At 34.2% G+C, this 25,383-nt stretch overlaps 1 protein-coding gene and 2 long non-coding RNA genes across 4 annotated transcripts; 1 reads left to right on the top strand and 2 right to left on the bottom strand.

The window, feature by feature from the left end:
- Positions 1-7,038: 7,038 nt before the first annotated feature.
- LOC114299679 (uncharacterized) lies at positions 7,039-11,368 on the bottom strand. The gene is made up of 2 exons (XR_003642423.2): positions 10,867-11,368; positions 7,039-7,263 (listed from the first exon to the last, which is right to left on the bottom strand). It is a non-coding gene; the product is annotated as an uncharacterized LOC114299679 (long non-coding RNA).
- A 5,189-nt stretch (positions 11,369-16,557) lies between these two features.
- Positions 16,558-19,312, top strand: LOC145790722 (uncharacterized). Its single transcript, XR_014329744.1, has 2 exons — positions 16,558-16,888; positions 19,074-19,312. It is a non-coding gene; the product is annotated as an uncharacterized LOC145790722 (long non-coding RNA).
- A 410-nt stretch (positions 19,313-19,722) lies between these two features.
- LOC114299680 (B3 domain-containing protein Os04g0386900) lies at positions 19,723-24,865 on the bottom strand. 2 transcript variants are annotated; one of them, XM_082869221.1, is made up of 3 exons: positions 24,637-24,865; positions 24,298-24,499; positions 19,723-20,233 (listed from the first exon to the last, which is right to left on the bottom strand). In XM_082869221.1, exons 2-3 carry the CDS (start codon positions 24,469-24,471, stop codon positions 19,925-19,927), a joined length of 483 nt encoding a protein of 160 aa, XP_082725347.1. In that variant the 5' UTR covers positions 24,472-24,499; positions 24,637-24,865; the 3' UTR covers positions 19,723-19,924. The 2 variants fall into 2 exon arrangements, with proteins under 2 accessions (XP_082725347.1, XP_082725348.1); XM_082869222.1 differs by having other exon boundaries at positions 24,298-24,473; positions 24,637-24,766.
- Between the last annotated feature and the right edge of the window lie 518 nt (positions 24,866-25,383).

Here is a 25,383-nt window from a genome sequence, read left to right on the forward strand (position 1 = left end):
TTAAGTGTTTCCAAACACATTTTTAGCATCCTCATTGTATCATAGGCACTTCTAAGCCAAGATTAAGACATATTAATGAGAGTAAAACGTAGAAACACACTAAGAACATAACATAAAGGGTTAAGTATATTTCAAGCGTGTGTTTCAAATGTGTATTTGTTATGTGCTGTTGTAGGTCACGCGCCGTGAGCGGTTGATCCATTGGTTTTGCTGCCAAACTATTTGTGAAGCTATTTGTGAGTAATAACTTAGTAAAACTATGTTTGATATGAAATACTTTCTGAACATTATGATATTATATGAATTGTTTTTGAATGATACAAAAGGCTATTATGTAATTACATAATGATGATCCACTTTCTTGAAATGTTTATGTGGTATCCTTAGTAGAGGCCCTCGCCCATGGGACATAATATTGTGGCTTATGGTCATGAGGCCCTCACCCGGGGGAGACAATACTGTGGCCCAGGCCCTCGCCTAGGGGAAACAATACTGTGGCTCATGTATCAAATATGTTACCCGGTACTGGAGGTTCCAATATGAACTTACTAAGCTTGACCAAAGAGATATGTTTGATGCTAACGGATACACCACTCATGATATAGATATGTTTATGATTCAGTTTCTGATACGAATATGGTTATGCTTCTGTTCAATAAGAAATTTGAAGTATATTTGTGATAGACATCATTCATTTAAACCCTTTACTTTGTTATTATTCATTGGGCTTCCGCTCACGATTTATATTATGTATGTAGGTGACCAGGCGCGTGACCAAGTTCAGAATTGAGGACCTGGCTTTTTAGTTTTGTCAGCTAGCCGTTGTGCCTCCGAGGAGGTTCCCTTTTGTAAGCGAGTCAAGTTTAAATGGCTTATGTTCAAGACCTTGTCTTCCTTTGGTTATAGAACAAGTTCTCTGTTATCTGCATATAGGGATAATCTCCTTTGGGCTATATCTATAATGAATGTGATGCAAGATTACTGCCTTTTGACGTCACACATATGTGTGTAAAGTATAAAATTTCTGTCCCATATATGTCTCCACAACTCAATGGACTATGTATGTTTCTATATTTGCTTCCGCAACCCCTAATTATAAATTATTCTATTAAGAGGCATTCGGTAATCCAAGGATTACTGGCCGGTTGCGGCGCTAAACTCATAGGAGCGAGTTTGGGTCATGACAGTTGCAGTCAGACTAACTTCATACCAATGACAGATAAAGCAGCACTATAACAGTCGGGTCAGACCTAAAGAATTTGCAGTGAGAGACCTAGTCCTACGAGAAGCAACTCTCGCCACTAAAAACCCGACCGAGGGCAAGATAGCAGCTAAGTGGGAAAGGCCTTATATTGTCAAATCTAGGGTATGACCAGGCACTTACCGCTATAGGATATGGAGGGCACAGATCTCCCTCACCCATGGAATGCTGAGCATTTGAAGCGGTACTTTCAGTAAAATGAAGTATTTTCCTCTCATGTTGTTTATTTTGATATTCGAACCACTTGTTCAATTTTGTCTTTTCAATGCAATGTATAAGTTCATCATGGCAGGACTTTGTACTAATGAAAAAGACATTCAAACTCTGTTATTTATGTTGCACATTTTGTGAGTCTTAACTGAGTTTAATAAAGCCTCAGCCAGAGTGAGCATATAGACCTCAGCCCGACTAAGTTTAATAAAGCCTCAACCAAACTAAGCACGAAGACCTCAACCCGACTGAGTTTAATAAGACCTCAGCCAGACTAAGCATGTAGACCTTAGCCCGACTGAGTTTAATAAAGTCTCAGTTAGATTGAGCACGAATACCTCAGCCCGACTAAGTTTAATAAAGCCTCAGCCAGATTGAGCATAAAGATCTCAGCCCGACTGAGTTTAATAAAACCTCAGCCAGACTGAGCGCGAAGACCTTAACCAGACTGAGTTCTATAAGCTGCATCTAGACTGAGCATATAGACCTCAGACCGATTGACAATCGACCTACCTTATAGTCACTCGACCGACCTTAAAACCAAGAGCACAACGACAAAAAGGGTGCACACTTTTAATTTCGACCCCTTTGCCTGACTGAAGGTCAGCCCAGCATACTTTTCGTTTACAATTACCTTTTTTAACTTCAAAATTCAATGGTGGCACCATCGCTTCATTTTGTGACCAACTTCACCGCCTCACCTTCTGTTTTTACACAAGTCCAATTTTCATGTAATTGCATGATTAGTGGCCATCCTAAAGAACCTTCTTATAGATCGCCAAAAAATGTTCATTTTTAAGTTTTGCTTGGAGTTTTGGTTTATTTTACTTTCAATTTTGAACCCTTATCTTCACCCATACATTTTACATGTTACATTTTTCAAACTCCATTTCGTCCTTCATTTCAAGTAATTCATTTTTCAAAACACATTTTTCAATGGACACACATAGTGAGACCAACGGTTATCACTCAACAATTTCCAAGACCAGTTTTTGTATTATGCACAAGTTTATTATAAAATGTACAAGTCTTTACAAGGAAAATTTGCATAACACTCCAATTACATTTGCTAAGTTGCCGTTGAGCTTCCCCAACCCCCACTCAGTCTTCTTCTGTCTCACTAGATAAGAGGTCTTCTTCTTCAACCCCCTCATTTAGCGGCGTACCAACAATGTCTTCCTCTCCTGACTTCACAGCGGTAAAGTCAATGTCTGGGAAGGCTGCCTACATTCTTTGCTTAAACCTCACCCAGCCGCTATCCTTGCTCAGCAAGTGGTTATAATAGTTGAACTATTGGAAGTTCTGGATTATCTTCGCTTTTATTTGCCCCTCCACCTAATTGGCTGCCCTCGAGCCTGATGGACCAGCTTCAGCTCCTCTCTCTCTGGACAGGCTTGACGCCACAATAGCATCTATTGCTATTTGGACTTCAGTAGACTGCTTTAATTGTTCCACTACTGCGGCGTAGAGCTCGAGGTAAGCCGCTTTTTCAGATACTATCTCCTTGGCTAGCTCTGCAGCTTTGCTCCTCTCCTTTTCAAGAGCCTTTGTCTCTGCATTGAATACCCTCTCCAACTTAGCAACTCGTGCGTCAGCTTCTTCTTTCTCCTTCAGAGACGACTCACTTAGCTCTTCATTGTTGGTCAGAGCCTCTTCTAGCCTTTCGTTCGGTATGACACAGGCCTGCTGGGCGTCCAACACTTTCTTTCGCTCACTTGCCATTTCGGCCTCTAGTGACCCCGCTCTTCGGCGAACGCCCTCTAGTTCGCGTTTCGCCTGGCCTAACTGAGCCTTGACACTGGTCAGTTCAGCCACTGCTTCAGATTGGTCTTTCTTCGCTCGGTCGGTTATATGTCCCTACACCAAGGCTAACATTTACATCCCTTTTAAACATTACTCATACACATGCCCTTTGAAGCAAGCACTTCGTGCCTCCTTTTGCCACTTGACAATCTCTATTCTGGCCACTTCCAGCTCAACGAGCGCTTTCTCTAACTGGGCCTTCAGCAGTTCAGTCTCCATCTTCGTCACCGCTCATTTGCCTAGTAGAGCAGTCACCAAGGTCAGTTACTCCATTTGGGCCGAGCAGAACGCCCTCATAATGTTCGCCTCCCCAAATTGAGAAATATCCCTAACGGTCGCATCATCTATGGTGCCCAATTGGCGTTTAGCAGTGGCTATGGCGTCCCGCAAGATGTTGGTTGGCTCGCTCGTTTCAGGTAATGAGCGACCAACCATTGCACTTAGATGACGAGTAATGATGCTCACTACTCTGAAGGCAGAGCTCTTCCCCATTGTACTTGTCCCCACTAGGGCTCGGCGCTCCTTCTCCACCCTTTGCTCTGCCTCCTTTGTCTCCTTTGTTGGAGGCAAGCCAGTCATTTGCTTCTCTATTTTCCCCTCATATGCCTTCTCTAAGTCCATTAACTCTGTAATGGAGGGGTCGGCCTCGCCTCTCTCAGTGACCATTCCTGGCCTTGCCTGCAACTGTCTCTACCTCCTCTGTTGGCTCGGCCCTTGGCTCAGGCATACTCTCTTTGGCCCTCTTTGCCTTTTTTCCTTCCACCTCACCCCTGGCAGTGCTTCTCTTCTTCCTTTTTGCTTGCTTTATCTCAGCTCTGTTCCTTTCCTTGATCGGATCAATTGGTGCCTTCAATGGCACAACAGTTTCTAGGTCACGCTCTCCCAAGGCTTTGGGGCGTTGACGTGTGACCATGTGCATGTATGGCTTGGGAGTTGGGCCCAGCTTCTACTTCTTCAGTTTTTTCAACGTAGCGAGCACTTGGTGATCATCAACCTCTTGGGCCTTCCTCTTGGCCTCAACCTTTTCTAGGATGGGGTTCCCTTCTGCATGTTTAGGGCCCAAACCAGTGGCAAAGAGAGCAGAGGGCTTAACCAGATCATCCCACCTAAGCCCCTCTTTCTCTAGACATTGCCTTACCTCCTTCACTTCTCTCTCCTCCGTTGCAGTTAGCTTCAGCTCTACTGACCTAGTGAGGATCTTCCAGCTTGTCCTCACCCCTCTCCCGTCATTCTCTGAAACAAAAAACCACTTTGTTCTTCACCCCTTAACTGACGAGAGGAGCCCAGCCACCAATCCTCTGCCTGGCACCGCTTACAGCGATACCCAGGTCTCCTGTTGGCCCGACGCCTTGTAGCACGAGAAGAACTCGTCAACCGTCATTTGTAGCCCTCCGATCACCTGTGGCAAGAAGATCGCGCTGGCGAATAGTATTCTCCGTGCATTCGGTACCAACTGGCCTGGCATTACCTCCATCCGATTCAACATGTCCACAACCAATTAGAGGAGTGGCAACCTCAACCTTCCGAACAATGCCTTTTCGTAGAGGGTGAACTCCATGGGTCTTGCATTCAACGCCCTTTTCCCCATTGTCGGAGCCCTCAACTCCAAGTTTTTGGAAATTTGGTACTTGTTTCAGATTTTCTCCAAATCCTTAACCATCAACGTTGCCTTGTTGGCCTTCATGGGGCCACTTGGCTAATCGATTACGTAGCAGAGATCATTGTTGACGGTATCAAACGATGAGGCTTTTCGGTTCCTTTCTTCACCATTTTTTCCACCTTGTATTTCTTAGCCAAGGTAACCCTATCGTCATCCCCTAGTGCGTTAGTCCTCAGGGTGGCATTTGCTCTCGGTCTATCTCTCTCACGTTTCTAATGATTGCTTCGGTCGTGGGAGCCAAGAAGTTAAAAATGTGAAAGATAGGAGAATCACATGAAATGAAAGTGGTCAAGTCTGGTATGTGTCAATTTTTTTACAATAAGGTATGTAAAACGTACAAATGCAAACGCCCACAATTTGCCTGTATTCCAGGGATCAAAGTTCAAGTTTGCCAGTTTGAAAATTTTGCCAAAGTGTGGAGGGAAAGCGAAAAGCGAATAAATTAAGGTATTAGCCATTTCGCATTCACACACTATCATAACTTTGTACCTCCAAAACGGTTCAAAATCCCCATCAGCAGCCTAGATTTCTCCACATTGATGGATAGGGTTATTCATTTCCACCACTAATTCCCTTTCATCGCTCACGTCCATTTCACATCACATCATCACGTGCATCCCCGCTCCTCGAGCCTTGTGCACCGTTAATGTGCTCTTATCAGTCAGCCACTCCTAGTTGGCCACCTTACAGGTCGGCCATACCCGGTCGACCACTCCTGGTCGGCCACTTTCCAGGTCGTCCACCTTACAGGTTGGCCATTCTTGGTCAGCCACCTTCTAAGTCATTCACCTTGCAGGCCAGCTATACTCGTTCGGCCACTCTTGGTCAGCCACCTTCCAACTCATCCATTCTTTCTGGTCGACCATGTTTGCTTGGCTCGGGGACTCCGTTCACTTATTTTATTTCATTCTTTCTGGTCGGCCATGTTTGCTTGGCTCGGGGGACTTCGTTCATTTATTTTATTCCCTTAGCTGGACTAAAGCTATGCTCGGGAATGAGGGACTACTAATGGGCATGGCCCAGGGGGGGCCAACTCATGGACTAATCAATTATCATCATGAAGCCAAAAACAGGCCCAACAGGAAGCCCAATAAGGAACTCACAGTGGCCAAGCCTAGACATCAATTAGACATATGTCAAGTAGCGAGCCAGCCACGTGGTAGAAAAAGATCTTGCAAAATTATTGCACTTATACACTAAGCATTAAATGAGGCTGCCACGACATTAAATACAACAAGACCTCTCGCTCTAGGGCATAGTAAAACCACCATGATCGACGGTAAGTAGACCATAGACTTTCGGCCATCACGACAGCTGAAAGGGATAGGAGAATGATTAACAAGTGATATAAGGAAGAACGCTTAATTAACAAATAATCTCTCTCTCTTCCTCTCTCTCTAACTCTTCTCTCAGAAAATATTATTAAGACCCCATTCACTTTTAACTTGTTAGAGGGTCTAAAGGAAGGAACCATCCCCATTTCGGAACCTTCCTACTAAACTTATTGCAGGTGTAGCTAGGAAGATGGAGAACAATCTGCCTGTGGAGCGCTTGGATCAATCTGACCCATCCTACTCTGACCAAAGTGCATCAACAAATATCATGAAATCTAAAGAAAAAATTATAGCTTTGATGACAACTAGAATAACTAAATGCAATGCACAAACTTTTAGAAAAACATTTAATATAATATATATATATATATATATTAACAAACAAATAAAATGCTATAGGCTCCAAATTTTCTACCAAATAAACATTTGGCTATTTATTTGGTAGAAAATTTGGTATCCCTAACATTACCCAACAAACAATACTCATAATAATTAACAACAACAACAACAATTATTAATATGATAATATTAAAATTAGAGCATGACAATCTCTGGAATATGCACTGGGTACCTATCAAAGCAATCTCGCCAAATACTATTATCAGCTAGTGTTTTACCGGTCTGATTACACTTTCAGACCGCATTATTACACTTAAACCCATTTCCGAAAGCTATTTTCCAAACTGTAAGTCCTGAAATTTATTACCTGAATACATTATCAAATTCCTGATTAAAGTCCAATTTTATAATAATAAAAGTGGAAACAATAATAAATAAATAAGCAATAAATGCTCTCTCGTGTATACTATGATGACATATCCAAATACAATTGTTTACAACTGATGCCCTTAGGTTTACATTGAAGAAATTAAAACACAATGAAATAAGAGGTGTTAACCCTCTTTCCAACAAATAAGCATCCCGCCTCCAAGTATGAGGCCCCGTGGCCAACAATAAGAGACTCTGTAGCCTTGAGTAACTCCTTTAACTTGCACCTGAAAATTATCAACAACGTGAGATGAACACTAATGTCCAATAGGAATCTCAGTATTTCTAAACAATAGTATTCTATAGAAAAATATGATCATGAATGCTCAAGTGATAAATACATAAATAATGTTATCTTTTCATAACCAAAATATACATACATAAGTATATTTTTCCAAAAGATCCTCTTTAACATAATAAGAAATAAAACCATTTTTTATCTTTGCAATTTATCTTTAATTTCTTAAAAGTCTTTCCTACTTCAATTTACAAATTTAAAACCATGTACGTACGAATAATCTCGTCATCTCATAAATAAAAGACAACAATCAACATCTACGGCTACTACCAAGCCTAACTCTCAGCACATTACACAACACATATTAATCCTCTATCACAATATCAACAAATACACGTGTCTCAACACGATCACGCAAGTAACAACTAATCAAGATCACATCTCATAATTCTGGTTTCAAGTTATAACGCCCCCAAATAAATGACATAAAGATAAATCTGATTAAACCATTCAATTACACTAATCTCAAATCAAGTGGTCAAATATCTATATTTGTATTCCAATCATGTGAGAGATTTACAAAAGGAGTCCACATGCAATACAAATTCAGAATTCAAAAGAGTGAATCGGTAGCTGTGCAACAATGAAAACAAAAGAGAAACACAAAATGAATGCCTTGAAAGCTATAAGTTCTCAGTTACAAAAAAAAAATATTGTTATCCAAAAACCCATACAATTACAACCCTTGGCTTGTCAAAACGTACACACATAAAAAATAAAAATAAAAAAGCCTCATGCTCTCAAAACATATTCCTCGCATTTAGCTAGGCGGAATCACTACATCCTTTCCTGCACAAATCCACTAGGGGTGAGCACAAAACCCGGTAGAGAGATCTTAACAAAGTATATATGTTTAGCAGTCTCATATATGTATAAAATGCAATGCCATGCCATATTATGCACTAAAAACCACAAGTTTTGTTTTGTTGAGAAAATCATATGCAATGATCTTTTAAAGAAATTCCATCATCTCAGTAAAATTCAAATCTTTAAATACGATGTGGTAAATATGACTCAGATAATTCTTAGAATGGTGTCTGCAAGTAGGCATAACAAGTACTACCCAATTGCCGCTTTACTGGTCCTAACCGGATGGCACATGGTACCTCCTCCGCGCGTATTTTCAGTTTTTCACCCTAGATACTCAGACCAACTTAAACATTTCACTACACCCCTTATCCGGACTTACTAAACGTATTTACCCCAAAACATTTCAAGAGTAACAATTGTTTTGTACAATGGATAAATTTTCAAACATAGCAGTCATAACAATATTCGAAGTTATGCAAATGTATGGAATGAGATTCAATTCTATATGCATATCTTCATCATACCATTACAATAATTCTCAACATCAAGACCAAAATATATATCCATGTGGCATATGACACCATTTCATATTCACAATCAAAACTCATTTTCATTTCATAGTCCAAACATATATATATATATATATATATTCATGCTATCCAAGATTTTCAAATAATAACATCCATTCATCTCATGGATATCTCAACAACATAACCACATGTGATAATCTCATCATTTTCTGAAAGAAATCTCCACAATTTCATTATTGCCTCACTAAAATCCATTTATCTAAATTCTTTCCAAAAATCTAGGGTTTAATCAAAAGAGGGTTTTTCTTAATTTTCATGACATTACCCTTCCATATAATTTCAAGAGGTTCATAAGTTCATAAAACAATTTAATTTGCACCAAGATACATAAAAATCATCTTTAAACACTTTCCAAAACCCATCAATACAAACCCCAAACCCTCCATTAAAAATCATAACAAAATAGGCTAGATATGCCACCTCAAGATTTGGAAGAGAAAGTGTGCGAAAAGCCCCAAAATTAATAGTGTCAGAGCCCGATTTCCACCGCACATAAGATAGCCCTTGAGGAGCTCTCCAATATTAATGAAAGAGGTTGGGCCAAATCTTCAATAGGTTTGAAGAAATCAAGAGTTTAATGTGGTTGTTGGGTGTTTGTAGAGAGAAGCATGAGGAAATGGGTTTTTAGAGAAAGAGAGATATGAGAAAATGGGGAAATACACTCAGCCTAATGAGAAAGAAAAGAAAAAAATTTGGATTCAGCACTTTCCCGTGCGTGCCTCTCCCCACACATGCAAAGTGTACCCCTACAACACATGCGGCACTTAACCCGCACTTGTGGTTATTCTAGAATGGCACTCTTAGAAAACCCCTTCTTGCCACACGTGCAACCCCCACTTCCGCACGTGCTCTCTATACCTACAATTATTTCAGTCCCAACCCTCTGAAAACATCTCCTCACCGCACATACGGCTCCAACCCCGGTACGTGCAATTCTGCTACTCCTCTAGAATTTGCAAGCTTGACAAGCCCATGACCACCCCGACTCCAACTACACTTCAGAAATAAGGGAAAACTCAACTCCAGAACAAAATGGAGATGTAAATTCGAGAAAGGTTTCAAGAACGATGGACCTAACGGCCGACGAGGCCTCAAATTAGTTCCTGACATCCCCAACACGAGAAAGATAACCACGATTAAAGGAGAACAAGACAAGTCATGTACTCGGGCATCACACGCCAAACTATTTCAACAGGCTTTACTGGGCATTAACTGAAAAGAAATAGAACCTATCTTAAAGCGCCAAGTTTATCGATGGCTAGCAGAAAGGAAACAAAATGTCCATATAGCCCAACAGTCCACACACTTTACCCGGTGCAAGCTAGAAGGAAATGGAACCTATCTCAAGGCGCCATGCTTTATCGGACCCAAGCCAGAAGGAAATGGAATCTCAACCCACGCTTTACCAAGTGCAAACCGAAAGAAAATAGAACCTATGTCAATGCGCCACCCTTTATCAAGTGCGAATCGAAAGGAAACGGATCATCTATATAGCACTTTCTTCATCCATCTCATCACATTCCATGTTGATACAAATTACACAAATTAAATCAATCACATATAACACTAACAATCTACACAACAATAACAAATACCATCCTCCACTGATGGCCAAGGAAAAAATCTCTCAGCAGTAAATAACATAAAATCTCATAATAATAAATCACAACTCCATTTACAATAACCAAGTCAAGATTTTCATTAATAATCACATTATTACTTAAATCCCATAACTCATTTGATGACTTCAGCCACTACCAATTTCATCATAAACATTAAACCCATGACACTCATTCAGTTTTCCTCTCTTTCATATCACATTCCCAATTTACAATAATCAATATTGTTTAACAATTATGGAGCCATCATCTCATCTCATCTCATCTCTCACAATTCTCATAATATTAAATAAAAATTAGAGCTTTTCACATTACTCTTCTTAAACATGTTCCATTAGCATAGAGTTCTCATAATTAATGATAAAACATGAAGTTTAACTTCTCAATTTAAAACCCTAACTTCCACTAACATGCATTTCGAAAATCTCTTTTAAAAATTAAGTTTTCATGCAATAGAAGGCACCACATATCTATCTATGAGAGTATATTGAAGAGAATCAAGGAAATCCTTACCTCTTAAAGCGAAGAGAAAAGACCAAAAGATCGACATAAATGAAATCACGATCTAATCGGCTCAAAAGAAAGCTCTCATCGAGCTCTACATTTTAGTATAAAGAACTAGAGTGAGATTTTGACCCTAGGTAGATGAAACCAAAGGTTAAAGAGCTTGAAAGCTCGGTTATGGCGAAAAGAGAGAGAACAGAGAGAGAAAAGTAGAAAAAAAAAAAAAAAGGTTCACGCAAACTAATGTCTTAAATAAAAGGACCATCGCGAGTGCAACTGACATAGTCGCGGGCAAGCTTGCGAGCACTAGGGAATTCTGCAAACAAAGTATTGGTAGTGATTTTTGGTTACGGGCACAATTCCCATGACCATGAGCGTTAACAGACTTCAGGCAGATTTCTATTTTGATTTTCTAAAGGCAACCCAAGGTGTTCTAAAGCCACAACTTAACAAGACAAGGTGAAAGTCAACCCAAAACAAACACAATCCGAATGGAAAGGTAAAAAGGATCGGGTTCGACCCGGGCCACTACACAAACTCTATCCCCTTTCTACATCTTTCCCTTAGCTTCAATATAGTTTGGTTCATAAATCTTTAAATAGGTTCAAATTTGGGGACGAATAGATTGATTTTTTGGTTAATCAAAATAGGGAAATAGCATTTTTTTCATAATAAAAGTGCTTGAAACTAGCTTCGGTAATTTTGAATGGATTAATCTCAAAAAAATACATGGTACAAAAAAAAAATGTCCAAAACAAACCACCGAGCATAAAATTGTGATATGTTAAAGTGTTCAGCACTATAAATGATTGAACACATAGCTATTTGAAGGTGTAAACGATTTGAACAAATAACTACCTGTAAAATGCATGTCCTTATGGCCTTAAAAGGCTAATGCCTAGAGGTATTACTAAATAAATTTAAAAATTGAATTTATGGGCTGAGCACCTAATTTAAGAAAGAGTGGGGTTTCATCCAATGTACAAGACTAAAGCAATTGCCTTTTTATGAAAAATGGAGAATGTGTTTAGTTTAGTTTTTGGAAATCTGAAATTTTTTCAAAAAGTTGTAAACTAGTTTGATAAAAATAAATATATTTTTTAAAATTTTTAAAAATTATTTTAACCCAAAAAATAAGAGAAAATCATTTAAAAATTGATTTTTTCATTTTTTATTTTTCCTACTAAATTAATTTTTAAAATTATGTTTTGAAAATCAAACCAAGCATAACTCAAAACATCTCAATCAAAATCCTTTGGGCCTCCTTAGTAATGTTCTAGTGTGTAATACACACCATGTGCAACTTCACATAAAATTACGTAAGTTGTCACGAATTTACATAAGTGATCACACAAAAATCCATAAGTTGAACACAAATTTACATAAGTTCATGAAAACTTATGTGATTATAAGTATTTGTGTTAAACTTACGTATTTTTGTGAAACTACTTATATAAATTCGTGAAAACTTATGTAATTTTATGTGGGGTTGCATATTTTGTGCAGTGCTCACCCAGGGTTTTTCCTTTTTTCATTGGTGCTTTTTGTATTTTCATATTGTAAAAAAAATGTTAAAGTTCACGATTATTGGTTGAATATTTTTACATTTTCATAATAAAAAATAGAAATATTCACACATTTTATTTGATGCTTTTTGTAATTTTAATATAAAAAAGTGTGAATATTCACATTATTTATTGAATAATTTAAAGATGTCATAGTGTTTATTAATTAAAAGTATGAAGTTCCGTAATAGCAATTTTTTTATCACAGTTTTGAGTATAGAAATTCACATTTATAATTTTTATCTTTCACAAATTCACACAACTTTATTCAATTGTGAATATTCATAGTTACAACTTTTACATTTACCAGAAATTCATATTATTATTATTATTATTATTATTATTATTATTATTATTATTAATATAATAATAAACGCAGGGAGAAAGAGTCAAATAAGATAAGTATTATTCTAATTACAATAATACTAGGGATACTTATATATTTACTAACAATCTTATTAACACACTTACAAGTTTTGAGGGAACCCACATTAACTTGTGAGTGTGTTAGTAAGATTATTCACCTTGCTTGGTTATCATTTTTCAAAAACACTTTTCAAAAAATTTTACTTTCTTATTTTCTGTATTTTTTTTGATTTTATTGATTTTTTTAATATTTTAAGTAATTTTTTTAATTTTTAGACATATCTAACATAAATATACCTACAAAGTAATTTTTTTTTGAAAAAAACCTTTTAAAAATTCACTAAATACCAAAAATACAAAAAAAAAATGAGAATTCAGTACATTTTTTATTGATTTATTAATTTTTTAAAATATTTTTTCACAAATTTTTTATTTTTTGGATATATCTAAGTAAGGTGCATCTAAAAAAGTAAAAAAAAATTAAAATTTTAAAAATATTCACTAAAAACAAAAAAACACAAAAATTAAAAAACTCGATTTTCAAAAAACTTAATCCAAAAAACTCAAACCAAACACACTAGTATTCCTAACATTTTTTTTTCTTCTAATTATGTGATTTTTTCCTAAAATATAGATTTTGATTCAAATTGGGAAAGTATCTCTAACTGTGTTGATTTTCTTCCAAAATTATTTTTGGTTACTATTTTTAATGCCACATTTGAATAGCTATGAGACCTTTTGAGTTTGTAAAACATGTTTGGGACTAAAGGGAGTAGAAGTTCTATATATAAGATTTTCCATTAAAAATTCCTATTTTAATATACATAATCCTAAGTGAAAATTAATTGTTTTAAAATATTCAAAAAAAAAAAGTTGCATCACATATATATATATATATATATATTATCTTAACATCACAACAAAATTGGGTAAAAAAAAGTTGAGAACTCATGAGAACATCAATTTTCAGTATGATTATGTATTTCAAAATATTTTAAACAAATTGTTTACTATCTATTTAAATGTGATTTTCATTTTCTATCTATTTAATGATTTATATTGAAATTATTGGTCACAAGAAAAATTTATACGATTTCCTGATGCTTTTGTGAGAAAAACAAGATACATCCATATTTTTTTCTATTTTATTTTTTAAATTAATTACACTCCAAAGTTTTTTATTTTTATTTTTATTGGGTACGGAGGAATTAAATCATAAGCTTTCTGGTGTTGACGGGCTTGTCCTTTACTAATATTTTTTCCTTGAAAAATCAAATGTGTATTATTTGCACTTTGCACCTTTAGAAAAAGGAGAAATTATCAATAGGTCCTACTTTTGAGACTTATTACCCATTAAGTCCTATTGATAAATTTATCAAGTGATAAATTTATCAGTCTCTTATTTTTATGAATAATTTTATAGTGATAAATTAATTTATCAATCTTTTTGTTTTATGAATAAATTTATAGTGATAAATTTATCAGTCTCTTTATTTTTATAGTGATAAATTTATCAGTTAGGATCTGTAAGTAAATAAATCCAGTTAATAAGACTGATTGGTAAGTGCCCTTAGAAAAAGTGCAATTTACGAGTGCTTCTATTCACACACTACATTTATCTCAAGGCAAACCATTACTTAAGGCACACCTATAATAATTTAATAAATTAATATTTTGCTTAATACACACCATAACCTTACACCTTTACCCTCACTCACTTACACACCCCATTCAAAATCTACCCACAATCTTCTATCTCTACCCTCACTCATACACCTCACTCACCTACGATATTCCATCTCCCCCTCCATTCTCTGTTCAAACGGTAAAGACCCATTTGTTGAATACATTTTTTTCCTCATCAAAGACGTCATCGATGGTGCTCAACACAGTTGGAAACAACTCACATTGGAGACACAGTAAGTGAGTTCTCATTTGGCTCAGATTTTAGGGTCTTAGGTAGTTTTTTCCATTGTCATGAAATTTGTATTCGCATGATTGAGTTTCTGAACCGTTCGACACTGGAATTTCGAACCCCAAGCATATGTTCGGTCAATTTCTGCCGAACAATATAGAGTTCGACATTTGACTTTCGAACAAGAGTAGTTTGCCCGGTTCATTTCTGTCGAACAAGAGTAGTTTGTCCGGTCCATTTCTTTCGAACAAGAGTAGTTTGTCTGGTCCTTTATGGTAATTATACAAATAGTATGTATTATAGTTTGTCCTTTGTAGTCATTTCACCTAAAGTTAAAATTGTAATAAAAAATAAATTAATGGGTGATTCTACTTACACCACTCTTTTACCTCCTTACACCCTCCATATGAGATTATTTTTTCTTCCAAATTTATCCATGCGTGAAATTATTTAAAAGGACAAAACACTAAAATTAAATATATTTGATTATCTCCTTACACCCCTTGATCTTCAATCCCTATTTTTCCTTTCTCAACTTTTCTTTTCTCTCACACATCTCTTTTGAAAAAGTGATAATCATAATGTTTTGATCATCAAAAAAAGCAATGGATGAAGAAACAGTGGTGAAAAACCATCAAAAAAGTGAAATTGTGAGTTTTTTTATTAGTTTGGTAGATTTTTGTTTCGATTTTCTGGGTTGGTCTGCGACTTTTGTTCGGTGTGTTGAAATCGAACAAAATAACATAGTCCGGCATCACAGTGCCGAATAAAAAAATATAAATCTGGTGTCAAATTGCCGAATAAAAGATACATTTCCGGTAAATTACTCAACAAAAAATATAAGTCTGATATCAAATTACCGAACAAAAAATATAAGTCTGGTATCAAATTACAAAACAAGCCCAAATTATCATTTGGAACAAAGTGACTCTATAAATGAATAGCAACGGAACTCTAGACAAATCTATTTTTTCCAGCAACACAACATTGGAGTAATTAAAATTCACTAGCATTTTATTATCGAACAGGCCCAGCACAAATTATTACTACATTATTTGGAAGGAAGTGGCTCTGTAAATGCATAGTAACAAAAGGTTAGAACAAACAATTTATTCCAGCGTTATAGCACTGAATTTTTGTAAATTGTTTCGCATTGTGTGACCAAACAAGCACTTCAATGTGGACTCTACTGGTTTTGTTGGGAAGCGAACTGAAATTATCCAATTGAATGGTAACATAATTCTGGGAAACAAAATTTTATCCGGTAACATAGAACTAGAGTAATTCAAATTGTTTAGCATTGTATTACCGATCAGGCCCAGCACAAAGTATGGGTGTAAAGAGATGGGTTTTGAAGAGTTTTTTTATCATATGGTTTGTTTTGGTAATATATTAGGTGTAATGAGAATTTAATTTTTTTTAAGTAGTGTAATGAGATGAAGGGTGTAAGGAGGTAAAAAGAGTGGTGTGAGTAGAATCACCCTAAATTAATTAATAGTGTACCTTAAGAAGAAAAATGGTGTGTAAATAGAGCCTCTTGTAATTTATTGTGACAGTTTGGATCCAATCCAATCCTTATTTCTTGATTGCATCACCTTCTTTTAGTTTACGGTGGTACTACACGTACCAATTAGTATACTAACTAATGTATCAACACTGCTTATAACATTATTATTAATCTCAGTCATTAGTTACATTATAAACTTTAAAAAATTCTTAAATTATGTTACATTATCAATTAGTAAACTAATCAATATATCAATCGACACATATAATATAGTTCTTTTAGTTTTTGGTTCTACCGTCTTGAACTTTACTCTAATTGTTTGGATTGTAGAGTTATTGAGATTTTTGGGTTACATACATTGAACAACTTGAGAAAAGTCTGCACATTCTGAGAATGCGATCGACCGCACTCCCTTGAACGATCAATCGCTTCACAAGGATAAATTGAGTAGTTTGAGCAGTAGCTAGGGATCGATCACAATTCGATTGCTTTGAATTTTTAAAAATTCAGTAGCTAGCGATCGTTAGGGGATCGATCTCATTGGTGACCAATCGATCGCCTTTTTTTGTTTTTGTTTTTGTTTTTGTTTTAAACGGTAGAACTATCATCATTAATCAAACGGAAGATACATCATATGAACCCATTTGGAATTCTAGGACTTTTTTCTCCTTCGTTAAGGTACGAATTTTCTTATTTATGTTTAAATATGAGTTGGATTGTAGATGTGTGTATATTTCTTGGGAAAAATTCTAGAAATTTTGCGTACATTGCATGAGAAGTTAGGGTTTGTCCAAATGTTGGAGACTAATGTATCTTCTTATATAAAAATGTATTTTATCAAGTTGTGTTTATTATTTGCAATAATTTGAACTGCCCTAAATTGTTAAAAACCCTGATTTGTGAAGCCTTCTTGGGCTTGAAATTTTGAAGAATACACTTGTCACATATGGAAATTAATGTGTTATTATCCCCTTACATCATCAATTGGAAAATTGTGGAAAACTATGAAACTTGAGAAATTCTCTATGATTGCAATAAAATTGTAAATTATTTCCATTGTAGCATGACTTGGAAAATGGTAGAGAATTGTGTAATTGTGGCCAATCGATGAAGGATTGCATTATTGTAGAATTTCACAAAGTAGAGAAAATTAAATTGATTTATGGTTGGTGAAAATTTAAATAATTGAGCCTTAGTTAATGAGTCCAGTTAATTGGTGAATTAATTTTACGAGAGTGTTCATGGAGAAAGATCAAAAACTCGCGCAGGTGTAAGTAGCAATTTCCTTCCATCTGATAACTGGTAAAGTGGGGGTGTTTATTTGGCTCTCTTATATACCACTAGCAAATACTAACCTGGTGATTCATCACTTGTAATTTTGGTAAAATTGGGATTTCTAAGCCATCCTTACTGTAATATGTGTATTTGAACTTGAAGAGATTCTTTATGTTTTCAACTTGTGAAAAGATACTTATATTTGTATGATAGTATCACAATGCATCATAATCATATATCATAACAAGTTATATTTCTTAAGTAAAAAAAATAAAAGTATACTGGACTTCGGTTCACCATATTTTTCAGGTCAACGTAATGGGCATGAGCCTAAATATGTTTTTGTGGGAGTTAGAAAAAAAAATATATATTAGCCTATTGGGCTAACCCAAATAAAACCTGCTAAGGGGCCAACTGTTGGGCTCATTTGGCCCACTCACCATCTATAAAGAAAGGTACCTCATGGAGTGTAGGGGGATCTCTCTCTACCAGTAAAATACTCTTTCTTTCCTTCATCTTCTTTATCTGAATTGAGTGACTAATTTTATCATCGGAGTATCTCCAGCCGGCAACCTCGGTTGGGTGGAGCCGACTATGTTCATCCTTGCAGATCTATTGGAGCCAAGCTCATCTCTTCGTTAGATCTTTTCAACAATCCATGTGAGAGGATTTTCTGGGTCTCACAATTTTGTAAGGCCGAGAGCAAATTTGATAGAGGAGATGCCCTGTTTTAAGTTATATAAGCCACGAGGCAAGATATTTCTTTGTGTAGGTTATGTTGATGAATGTACTCACATGTTATATATTCATGTCATCTAGATATGTGAATATAGGTTGCTTGTGTTCTTTTGTAAACTCATGTTTTGAATCGAATGTATCAGATTGCGAGTCTATCCACTCTTTTAGCCTTGTTCTTATATTGAAATCTCTATTTGAGTTCTTAAATCGACCAAATTGCCTTGTCTTGTTTCTCTAGTTCTTGACCATCTATCCCCTTTTTCTCATGGGTTCGGATATTATAAATCTGGGGTGTGACATTCACTCTCTTAGTTTTTCTCCCTTTCTTTTTATTTTGTGTAAATTAAACTTCAGCTTAAAACCATCATTCAGTTTGTATTTCAGCGTTAAGCTTTAGATTCTTCCAATTTGATCATTACTTTATTGAATATTTGTCACTGTGATTCAGTTGGTAACTATCAACCGTAACAAGATGGACATAGGCAGAATTGGGTTACGCTTACACCACATATTAAGTATAAGGGGAAAAAAAATGTACCCTACTTGATGATGATGAGATCAACAAAGAGATAGACAACGCTTCATAGATCTGCAAAACACCCTATATGCTTATGACGAATGGATATTCTGATGCTTAGGTCAGCACAATATTTGTGGACATGATATTCCTAATCTATTCGTAATCAATTTGCTATACTCTAAAATTACAAATTACGTTCATAGACATGTTTATTTATAATAGAAGATTACTTGCCTAGTAATGATATAATTTTGTTAGGATACGATTGATTCAAAAATCTTTTCCAATACAATCTCGACATCAATAATGATAATCTTCATCTTGTGTTAGTTTTACAGGTACAATGCTAACTTACAACTTGACTAGGATTCAACCACCGCGTTGCGCTCCCACTTTTAAGAAATAATATGCCAATTGAAACATGCTCCATATAGTCCATACTAGAGGTACACATATTACATATGTACATTTTGTAATTGGATCTGATAACTATGCAGTTATTTGAAGTAGTTGAAAAGTATTGAATTCCTTTATAGCAATTATCATGTTTTGGAGCATTTAAAAACAAATTATGTGACATTTAGATAGATATAGGCCCTGTTTGGTAGGGTTTATTTCCAGCTTATTTCAGCTTTTAGCTTAATTTAAGCTATTTTGATGTATTTGGTTCCTTAACAATACAGCTTATAGCTTTTTATAAGTCAAAAATCAACTTATTCTTTGAGTGGTGGAGGAGAAGCGTAATTTATAAGTTAAAAATCAGTTTATATTCACAGGTATAAGCTATTAGGTTATAAGTTATTATCACTTTCCTATAGCTCTACCAAACGGGCCATAAACAAGGTTTTCAAACTTTTCGAGAGGCGCAATGACACCCTTGGCGCCCCTCCCTTCACCCATGATGGACAAGCAACATTTGAATTAAAATGACTTAAAGAGGGTCATGTAAGCATAGTTGTCCATACTGTTACAGTAGTCATACTTACATTAGAAAGTTGAATAACAAAAATATGAAAATTCATGGTTATATTTCAAATCTCCCTTAATAATATTTTTAAAAAAAACATAACATCTAGACTTATATGATATCAAGTTCCATCCTAAAATGTTCAACTAAAAATTAACCCATAAATCTGCAAAACAGAACAGAACAAAACATATGGGTGATCCTATAATCCGACTCACTCAATGACAATAGCAGCATCTGAAGTCTGACCATTGTGGACTCTCGCCAGCAATTCGGGTGGGAAGTCACCTCTAAGAATTTGAACTCGAAACCTAACTAATGTGTTGCTGCACTCCGTGACTTCAAATACACATGCATCTCCAATCCTCAGATTATTATCTTTCACAAACCTGGCCCATCTGGTGTCGAATCTTTTTGAGATATGATCTCCGAAGTAGATCATCTCCCAGTTGTTGCCGCGGTATGTTAGAATCACAGGGACAGCAATGGAAGGCAGGACTCGGTGCATATTTGTTGGAACGAACTGACAAAGAGCAAGATCAAAATGATTATTTTTCTTTTTCTTTTTTCTTTTTTCCTTCCTTTTTTTTTTTATAAATAAATTAGCATAATTAGTTAAGCCTTGTTAACATACATACCATTGAGTGACACCCTAGTGTTTTTCTAATGTAAGGGCAGTCCTCAACTTAATTCATGCCGTCTCTAAAGATAGAGTCTTTCTAATTAAAAAGTGCTTGTTTAGTTTTCAACCAGAAAAAACTGAATACTAATAAAAACTCAGGCAGTGTAGCACCATTTTGTAGTGAGGTTGTGGGTTTAACTCATGAGAGGAGTCTGATACATTTTTTGTTTTGTTTTTTTTTTCCCCCCCTCTCCCTATGAGGATTGTATGTAGTAGTAGTTGTTTATTTATTTATTTTTTCAAGTTTGAGCTAGTGATGGTTGTTTTTCTCCTCCATTATGGGGTCGTATGTATTTAGTAGTTGTTTATTTCTTCCCGGAGTTTGGCCTTGTGGTAGTTGTTTAGTGATTATTGCATTTCTAGCTATTCGTGGACTAGTGGTCAATTTTGATGTAATACTTATCATATTTGTAATGGAAAATGTTATATATCCCAAATTTATTACAGATCGCACGAGACATTTAGTCATTTGTTTGATAGAAAATTTGATATCCCTAGCATTACTCATTTGTAATTACTTTCTTACTGGTGATTTGTTGGCTTTCCAGCAATTATTGAGCTAGCTGGTTAATTTGATAAAATACTTTTTATATTTGCAATTACTCTCATATCAATTGACTCAAAATATATATATACATATTCTCGACAAAAAGGGTCATTGACCGACCTCTTCAAATAGCACTTCTAAATTATATTTGACTTAAAATGTTTTTATTCTTAAAAAAGTATTTTTAATTTTACCTAAAATGATATGACATGTTACATATCAAATTTTTTATTTATCACAAATTTATTCATGCTATGAGTTAATTTGAAAATTTAAATTATGAGTGTCTCACCTATTTGATTTTACTTCTCATCCCAAAAGAGAACATTAATGTATAAAAGTTTGAGCATCACATTAATCATTAGCCCTGTTATGCACCAGATCATACAGATAGCGTTAATTAATGGAGTCTTGTGATAATGAAATGATTGGTTTATTACACTTCAGGTTTTTAAAGTACGCACTTGATGTTATTTTTATCTTTAATAACTATTTTGTATCAATTTTATCTCAAAGTAATAAACGTCAATATTTATCATCAGAGATATTTTTAAAATAAAAATTATACCTAAAAAATGATTAATTTTGTGTGATTTTGAATTTGAATAGTTTAGTAATTGGGTCAATTTGTAAAGATTTTTTTTTTCTTCCTCATATGTATTATTTTGTTACAAAATATTATGATGATAAACATTAATGGCATCAATCATAAAAATACTTTGACAAATTTAGTAATTTGGAGATGGAATTGATATAATTAAAATGTCAGAGTACAAAACAACACAAAATGAAAGGGTTTGTTTTTTCGGGTGAGTTATAGGATATGATTGACATTATTAATTTATAGGACTAACATTTTATCGTTTGGTTACAAATCTTATTATTTGGATTAGATTCTAATAGTCATTTTATCCAATATAATTAGCAAATTTTTTAATCGTACAACTAATAATGCAAAACATATATATAATTAGAATTAAATATTTTTATATTTGTCGTAAAACACACATGAATAAAAAGGAATTATGTATTGCACTAATCTAATTTGATAACCAATATTCCTATACTAATCTCACAATACTATTAAGGGTAAATTACACTTTACCCCCTTTAACTATTATCTCGTATCACTACCCACAACTGAAAATTGTAACAATGAACCCCCTTTAACTACTATTTTTTTTTATATAAAAAATTTGAACCTCTATGACTAAAATACCCTTTCATAAATTGGATAAATTACACTCTACCTCATTGAACTATCAGCTCATATTACTTTACCCCTTAAACTATCACCTAATATCATTTTCAATTTGGACTCTCTTTTTCTTTTTCTTTTCATTTTATCACTAAATTAATTTTTAGTTTGCTAGGGGAAAAAAAAAAAACTAAAAATCAAATAACAAAAATATTTATGAAAAATTATTAAAAGAATGTTCACTAAAGATAAGAAATATAAAAATATACCAATTTTTGTTTTATGCTCTTTTATTTTTGGGAAAAGCACAAATAAATCTCATTTCCATATCTAACCAATATGTCATCTAAATAATCTAATGAACCTAATAGTCCTATTTGTGTGAAAATGATAGTATAACCCTACAGTTTACAATTGTGGATGTTAGTTAATACCTATAAATGACCGAAATCCCTACAGTTTAAAATTACACATTTGTTCAAAACTTATTAAAGAGTTTTTGTACTCCTTTTGAAATGTTTGAAAAAATCCACATTTCAAGCCATTCCAAATAAAAACCCACAGTTTGAAATTACACATTTGTCCAAAATTTACTAAGAGATTTTTGTACTCTTTTTGAAATGTTTGAAGAATCTCACATTTCAAGCCATTTCAAATTAGGGATGGCCATTTTAGTCCGATTAGCGGGGGTCCGCCAATACCTGCTCGAATGGGGTGGATTTTACCCAACCCAACACTTATGTAGGGCGGGGATGGATTATATTTTGGTTACCCGTAACAGGGATGGGGCGGGGGCATGTATCACCTCCCCCAATCCCGACCCGATATAATTAATAATATATATGTATATATAATATAATTAGATATAAGAAATGAATTTAAAAGTCTTGTAATTCTGTTTAAATATAAATAAATAATAATCCTGAAAATCTCACTGTTTATATATATATAAACAAGAGAAATTATTTAGTGTGTTGAAGATTAAATGGTTCTTAGTTTTTTTTTTGGCTATTTGAAATGCATTCAAGTATTCGCGGGTGTCGGGCATCCACTGGGGCAGGGATGGGGTTGAAAAATTCCACCCATAGCGGGGGCAGAGCGGGGCGGGGCATGGGCGAGGGATGACAAACCTGCCCCATGACCATCTCTATTCCAAATCAAAACCCCATAGTTTGAAATTACACATTTATCCAAAGCCTACTAAGAGATTTTTGGAGAATCCCACATTTCAAGCCATTTTTATACTCTTTTGGAATGTTTGAAAAATTTCACATTTTAAGCCATCCCAAATAAAAAAGATTCTCATATCAAAATCCATCTCAAATTTGACTCCAATATGTTGTGTATTAATCCTTTCTAGCACAAAAGAAAAAAAAGGAAACACAATGTAAATAATGATATAACCATAAATCCAATTTATAAAGAATATATTAAATTCACATTTCCAAAATCAATGAGACTAATTGATCTATAAAAAAATCTTTTTGACTAAACGGATCACTATTCCTTAAGATGAGATTTATGGGTAAATTTTCATTTATTTTATTCATTTATTTATTTTAGTTATTATTTTTTTTTTGTCTTTAGTATTTTTTTTTTAAAATCACAAATATTCAAATTTTAGGTGCATCTAAAATTTAAATTTTTTGACTAAAATAAGAAACAAATTACTAAAAAATGAAAAAATATTTAAAAAAAAGAAACTTTTTTTTTAAAATTATATTTTAAATTAAAACTTTAAAAATTGTATTTTTTTTTTAAATCAAATATTTTTTTTAGTGGAAGGGTAAGTGAATTGAGTGATAGTCTAAACGGGTAAAGTGTAAGTTACCCCTATAGTTAAAAAGCATTTTCGTTATTAAAGTCTAAATTAAAAAGAATTAATAAATAAAGAAGGTTTTTTATTTTTGAATAAATAATGAAGGTTTGAGTGTTACAATTTTAGTTAAAAGACAAAATAATATGAGATAATAGTTTAAGAGATAAAATATAATTTGCTCTATTATAAATCTCTTCACTATTAATCTTGTTAATTAAATAGGGCAAAGAGTAACTAATATGTAGAGCATTGAAGCAGATAGGTAGGATAGGAGTCCTTCATCCATGTGATTGAAATCATAGAGCATGAAGAAGATAGTAGGAGAGTAAAGACAGTATTACCAATCTACACAAGGGCCTGACATGGGTTTTGGTAAGCAGCATGCTGAAATTTGGTTTGTCTGAAAGTGCCCAAAATTCTTCTTCTTCTTCTTCCAATTCATTTTTTGCTGCTGCTGCTGCTGCTGCTGCTGCTGCTGCTGGGGCCTCACGCCTGTTCTTCTTCTGGTAACCCATCTCTAGATACCAGGAAAAGATTGATGTGCTTTTGAGTGTTTTTTTTTTTTTTTTTTAAAAAAAAAAAAAAGAACCAAACAATACAATTACAGACAATCAAAACCCAAAAATCTGAAAAAATAAAAAATAAAATTAAAGCGAGAGAAAGAGAAAGAAAAAACTTACTTCAAGAGATGCACAGGTAAATCTTCGTCTCTCCTCAACGCTTTAAAGAAAAAATCTGAAAAAAAGAAAAAGAAAAAAGAAGTGATATTATAACTTTTTCCTGTATTTCAGTCTTCTTAAACAACCTGTTATTCTTATTTTGTGGAAGTCCTAGTTGGCTCTTTTGCTCTCAAATAATTTGATAGAGAAATTTAAGGAACAATTCCTATTTGGTGAGATTGTGTTAGAGGAAGTCTCACGGAAAGTTTTTTTTTTTATTTTAAGAAATCTGCATATTTGACCTATTGTACTTTTAGCAACATTATTATTATATTTTTTTTTGACGAATTACACTAACCGTCCTTATAATTTAAGACATATATTATTTTGATATATTATTTTTTAATTGTGACATATTTGACCTTAAATTTTGAATCTTGTTCCAAATAAGGACAATTGAAAATATGATTGCTTAATTTCAAAGACAAAATCATCAATTTAATAAAATATAAATTAATTTGATAAAAATAAGTGTCAAAAAAATATTTTTGAATTTTTAAAAATTATTTCTACCCACTAAAAATAAAATTATATAAAATTGATAAATTTTTTAAACATTTATTTATTTATTTTTTACCAATTTAATTTTTATTATGTGTTTGAATGATGATCATGTAATGGGTAATTATTTTTATTTTTATTAAATTAGTTTTTATTTTTTCAAAAGTCAAATGTGGTAACAATTTTGATATCGTTATTAAATCACTC

Source organism: Camellia sinensis, chromosome 5 (assembly GCF_055761805.1).
Source record: "Camellia sinensis isolate YWXY chromosome 5, ASM5576180v1, whole genome shotgun sequence".
Lineage (NCBI taxonomy): Eukaryota > Viridiplantae > Streptophyta > Magnoliopsida > Ericales > Theaceae > Camellia > Camellia sinensis.

What these genes read in the sequence shown, in the direction of transcription:
- LOC114299680 (XM_082869221.1), bottom strand. Translation starts at nt 24,471, where the DNA reads ATGGGTTACCAGAAGAAGAACAGGCGTGAGGCCCCAGCAGCAGCAGCA. An exon ending in TCAGGCCCTTGTGTAGATTG is followed by an intron (nt 20,234 to 24,297) that starts GTAATACTGTCT and finishes GCTCTTTGTCAG; the next exon opens with TTCGTTCCAACAAATATGCA.